Source organism: Heloderma suspectum, chromosome 2, assembly GCF_057233095.1.
Source record: "Heloderma suspectum isolate Gila_16-S chromosome 2, 16-S_ref, whole genome shotgun sequence".
Lineage (NCBI taxonomy): Eukaryota > Metazoa > Chordata > Lepidosauria > Squamata > Helodermatidae > Heloderma > Heloderma suspectum.
Window position 1 is genome coordinate 221,634,063 of NC_139459.1, and position 6,000 is coordinate 221,640,062.

At 45.1% G+C, this 6,000-nt stretch overlaps 1 protein-coding gene across 1 annotated transcript in view; it reads left to right on the forward strand.

The window, feature by feature from the left end:
- Nucleotides 1–4,751, forward strand: part of UBALD2 (UBA like domain containing 2) — a 30,155-nt gene extending 25,404 nt beyond the window's left edge. The window contains exon 3 of the mRNA XM_084838190.1: nt 4,108–4,751. Coding sequence (XP_084694316.1) covers nt 4,108–4,428 — 321 coding nt within the window. The 3' untranslated portion in view covers nt 4,429–4,751. The remainder of the gene's footprint in view (nt 1–4,107) is intronic.
- The last annotated feature ends 1,249 nt before the right edge of the window (nt 4,752–6,000 follow it).

Consider the following 6,000-nt stretch of genomic DNA (forward strand, 5'->3'; position numbering starts at 1 on the left):
ACCCACCCTCGTGCGGTTTACTACATGAAGTGAAACTCTGGTTTCCTAAACGTCAACGTGGTGTCGGAGCTATTCTTAAAATTGTTTCTTTTACCTAGAAAACTTAGTTCCTCTTTTTAAAGGAAAAAAAGCACTGAGAGAATGTACTTTCTTTCTAAAAAAAATTATACAAAGCATCAATGTTGGGAAATGGAGGATGGGCGAGTCTGCATACACATAATAAAGAGCTTCATCGTCAAAACAAACATAATAGCCGAGCGTAGGGGTGGCATGTCTGAATTCCACCCCAAGGGAAAGTTGTATGCAAACGTTCAGAACACTCCAGGGCTTTACATAACATGCAGGTGATGGCAGGAGGCCTGTCTCTTGTTGGATGCTTGAAGTGGGTGCACCTCTTACAGACGCGAGTGCAGTTTTTGAGGACAGACAAAAAGGAGTGAGAATGTATTGCAGGATCTGAATGCTTCTCCAGGAGGCAGACGGCACCCAGGCTGTGCTGTCAAAAGAGCAAAATGTTCTCAGAGCAATTTGTAACTAAACAATTAGGATCTGCCTGCAAAAAGGAGACCCTTTTAAAGGCGTTCTGGGTCAGGCATCTAATACTGTGGGAGTGGAGGGGGTTGTCATTCTGGATGAAACTCTCTGAAGCAAGAGGAGACAAAAAGGGAATATTCATAACATGCTCTTATTCTGAGTTCATTGAACCAGAAAAACATACCATCCTTTGCTTCTGTTCTCGAGCATTAGCACACATGAGAATCTCAATTCCATAATTATACGGACTGTGTCTAGTTAACTCTTAACAGGCTTTGGCCACTTTCAGTTGCAGACATTATGCAGTGGGTTTTTGCCCCTTCTTTTCCTTTCAGTGAACTTGAATAGAAGTATATTGTTATGTACAATGGGTTTTATATTCCAGGATAACTAGCCCAGGATGGTCAGTCATTAGTGTAGCTTAGAGCTGCCATACCATCCTTCTTGGATGGTCAGGCAAAAGGTTACTGTTTATACCAGTCTCCCCCAACCTGGTCCCCTCCAGATGTGTTGAACTATAGTTCCCACTATGGGAGGTGCAGTCCCAAAACACCCGGTGAGCACCAGGTGTGGGGGGGCTAATTTTATACTCTGAGTTGTGTGATTGAAAGGACAGTTGGTTGGTTTTAGTGATACCGTAGATGCCTCTCAGTGGGCTGTCTTCCCACAATCCCTTTATCTCATTGGAAGGCCAGGCCAGGAGTTGAAATTTGCTTGGATGTTGAATACTTAAGGAGCTGAATGCATGCAGGGGACCATAGCTGGTACAGTTCAGTTAGCTAGAATTTATGTACCATAGATGAGATTTATGTAGAGCCATATTTGCTCTAGCAAGAGACTATCTTGTAGATGAAGCAAGGATGTCAGAGAAATTCAAATGAGTTTGGATTTCAATGAAGCTGACCTGTGGATTCCACAGCAAACCGGCTTTTTTGTGAGTCATGTGGATTCCATGGACTCGCAGACCATTTCTTTTTACTTTTTTTGGGGGGGGGGGATGTGCACAAATATACATTTGTGCCAGTGTCTGTTTGAGCTAATATGCATCAGCGGAAATGTGCATTTGCAAAAAGAATGAAGTTCTCATATATGGGTGGAGGACCAGACTTAATAAAGAAGTGTGCTTACTGCACGGGGGTGGCAGTGATATCACTGAGATAAGAGGGCAGTGGCAGGGCAAGTCTAGGAGTTCCCCAGAAAAGTTACCTTGATGCTTGATTAATGATGCAAGTCAAACATGACACCTGCCATCTTAGACTTTAAAAGAAGCAGTCTTCCATAATGGAAAATATAATTGTCTTGGACAGGGAGCTGTTACTCATCAAAGACAAGGCCTCCCGTGATCCCAAAAGTCCCCAGTTCTATTTGCTGGGACGGATGTAATATGTACACATTTCTGTGTGTTTGCATGCTTCATTTTGATGGCATAGCAGGGCTTTTCTGTGTGCACATCTTGTAATTGCGCAGCACTTTTCTGTGTGTGTGAGTGGCCTAATGAAACTTAACTTGCAATAGCAAAATGTGCCTATTTATCAATACTGCCTTTCTGCATGGTCAAGTTATACCAGTGTTTTGTGAACCTTAGAAGTTGCATCCATTCTCTCTCAATTGCAGAACAAACTAATCTGTGAGAGAGCAGGATCCACTGACCTGAGTTATTGGCTTGAGGGACAGCTGGATCATGCATGGTCTGGCAGCAGCAGTTAAATCCTCCAGTCTGTATTTCAGTTCTATATTGCTGACAAACTCTAGCATTATGTGTTGAGTGACTTTACAACACACACACACCCCTGCAAAAAAAAACCTATTCCGTCCGTAGTTAGAGGGTAATACCAGTGGTGCTCTTGTAGGTTCCAAGCCTTATCGGCTCCAACATTAGCTTTTTGTCATGCAAAGGAAATCAGAGCTGAGAAAAGGCCAGCTTCTTCCCTTTATAGACAAGTCATTTCTGTTACTTTAGACTTGTTGCTGATAAGAGCAGGTTGTTCCCATCTTCTTTACTGTCCCAAGAAAAGGGGTTAAGTATTTCTGTCAAGGGACCACAGTTTGGTGTCAGTCTATACGCTGCTTCCTGCAGGTTTGTGAAAAGGGAAATTGCATGGGGATTGAATCCAGTGTTAGTCCTACTTAGAGTTGACCCAGTGAAATGAATGGGTCTTGCGTTAGTCATGACTAACTCACGTCCCATTCATTTCACTGGGTCAACTCTAAGTAGGACTAACACTGGATACAACCTTTGGCTTCCTACTCTTATTGAATGGAAAGTTTTTAAAACCTTGATTAGCAACTAGACCTGCGATGAAGACAATAGAGGATGGTAGGCCAAGCTGTTATCCCTACATGTAAGCAGCTGCTTTCCCCTGTCACTAGTCCAATAGTAGCAGCTGTTTCCACATCTTCTAATTTCTTACCTCTTTTTCTCTCTCTCTCTCTCCACCCTCTGTCTGAAGCACTTTACGGGGGGGGGGGGGGCTTGGATTAATAAACTGGGAGCAAAGTGACAACAGTTAAAGCCAGACCTCCAGATTGTAGACTGCTGATCCTTGCTCCGGCTGTCGCCTTCCTCCAGCAGCACAGAGAAGGGCTATAGCTCAGTTGGTACAGTACCTTTGCATGCAGAAGGTCCCGGGTTCAATTTCTGGGATGCCAGGTAGGGCTGGAAAAACTGCCTGAAACCCTGGAGAGCCGCTGCCAGTCAGTGTTGGCAATACTGGGCTAGGTGGCCCAAGGTCTGACTTGGTATAAGGCCGCTTCCTATGTTCCTGTGTGTAATGACTAGCAAGAAGTGGCTGCCTGCTTTTGGGTACAACGTTGGGCAGGTGGTCTTCTGAAGAGCTGCAGACCCCATCTTATGCCGTGGGAAGAAGCTTGTTGGTGAGTTTGGAGTGTGGCCAGCGCAGAACTGAATGGGACATAGACAAGCTACAGTTGGATTTGTTACCCTTAAAAACATTTCTGTAAGCACTTGGATGTGTATAGACATCCATTCATAGTTACTAATGAACTTACGAAATATAATATATTTTTCTGCAGAAAAACAAAGCGCTGGAAATTTTTCCATCCCACATATCTTGGGTGGCCACCAATAACGTTATGGTGTGGGAAACGCTTCTACAGACTGTTCTCTGGGTTCTTACAGTCAGGATGGTTAAAGGCTAATGAAAATATAGATCTGACCTCACAGCCTTTCAGCGCATTCTTTGAAGTGATGTTGGGATGCTAATCCCTGGAATATATAAACTGGAGGGTGGTGGTTAATTTGGATTGACTTTAATGTGAGCCCTGTACACACGTTTTGGAAATTAGGTTGAGTTAGGCTATGCCTTATTCAGACTGCCCATTATGCGGCTTAGTTAGGGAGAGGAAATGATGCTGTGTGTGGACAAGTGGATGCTACTGAGTACGCGCGGGCAGGAAGTATTAGGAATGATTCTTCGTGCTGCACCTGATTGATAGCTGGTTACCTTGAAGGGGGAGGAAAAAAGCCTTGACAGCCATGGTGTCAGGACTTTGCTGACCAAATGAAGGCGATCTTAAGTTATAATCCTGTTTCTCTCTCTCTCTCTCCTTCAGATGTGCACACCCAGCAATACTCCAGCCACTCCACCCAACTTCCCAGACGCTCTTGCTATGTTTTCCAAGCTGCGGACTTCAGAGAATCTCCAGAGCAGCAACAGCCCCATCACATCCATGGCCTGTTCTCCTCCTGGTAGCTTCAGTCCATTCTGGGCTTCTTCGCCTCCCAACCACCAACCTGCCTGGATCCCTCCTTCATCACCCACCAGTCACAACCTCCACCATCACCTCCACCATCAGCAGCCCATGTGGCCTCCTGTGTCTCAGCAAGGTCCCCCCCAGCAGAAAGCCATGACGGCAATGGATGGCCAGAGATAAGACTTAACGTTTTTGGAATGGGGGAAGAAGGGGGGGGCAGCAGGGTATGGCAAATCTGGGGGGGGCACGGGAAATGTGGGGGTATTTTTTTTCCTGAAGATCGCACTGGAATATTTTATAGGTTTTTTTAAAAACAAACCAATACTGATGACATGTCATCAGTCATCCCCATGGTCCTTTTTTTCTTCTTTTCCTCCCCTATCCACTCTTCAGGGGAGTTAATAACTGGTCTTTTGTCTTTTTTAAAAGAAAAAAATATATAACTATAATATATAAATATATAAATATATCTAATGTATATACGTCACAAATGAAAGCAACAGAATTGCAAAGGTCCAGGTGGCATTCTGAGAACACTGCATGGAAGAGAAGGGTGGCTGCGTTGGATCCGGGGGATAGAGGTCTCTCCCTTGAAAACGTGTGTGTGTGGGGAGGTGGGGTGGGAGTTAAGAAGGGCTCAGAAGCTGGCCCTCCCTTGTTTTTGTTGCTCTCCTCTTGCTTTTCCTTTGGTTCCCAGTTGTGGGGAGACGCTCATAGCACCTGAGATGGTTGAAGGGCCTTGGGAAACCTCTCGCTGAAGGAAACCACAGGCCTCCAATTGCAGCTGCCTATGTGTGTGTATAGGTGTAGGAGTGATGTGGGGAGAAGTTCCTGCTGAAACACGGGTACTTCGGAGAACCTACCAGGCAGGGGTGCGACCTGCTGACGGAATCCAGCCACTACCCCCTGGCCTGTGTTGTGTCTGGGGTGGGGGATATTTCTTTTCCATTGTAGGGGCTGCTACACAGGGCTTTCCTGTAGGCCACAGAAGGAGCCTGGAAATAAATAATGGAATAGTGCAAAATGCCTCCACCGTTAGACATATTGTTGGGGCTCTCCTTTATGAGTAGTGTGTTGTGTTCTGCCCACAATTTTTGTACGTGCAAGGGATTGTGTACGTTGCCCTGCCATCCTGGAGAAGTGCCCATACGTACATAGGCACTCTGGCAAAACAATGTTGACAGCTAGCTCTTCCTGCCTACAGGTGTGCAAAGTGGAGGGTGTTTTTGGTGGTGGTGGGGCTCTCACTTGGGTTTATACCCTTCTCCCATCTCCCCAACATTGGCCTGTTGAAACTTCCTTGATGTCTGCAGCAAGTGTACCTCAAATAGCTGAAACTAACTGTGTGTTGTACCTTACCACAGACTTAAACTTTTCTTCTCGCCCTGCCTCTCCCGTCCCCCTCTTTGTTTTTGGGAATGGTTTCCCCCTTCAACTTTCAAGCTGTTCCCCTTTAAAAAGGACAATGTTTAAGCATTTGGGAGGCTGTGCCAGAAAGGAAGCTACTTACATTTTCAAGGTATACATACACACAAAGACATCAACCTCCCCAGAAGACGGATCTTTTGGCAGTGTGTTCCCTCACATCAAGTGGCAGGCGAGGAGTTGAGGTTCCTTCTTTTTTTAGGTTTTAAAATCAGATTCTTGCTTAAACAGGTTGAAGGTTTTTTATTAATTTAAAAATAAAAAAATCACTTTTTTAATCAGACTGGTACTTGTTTTCTTTCCCTCCCTCCTCCTTATTGCTGTGCA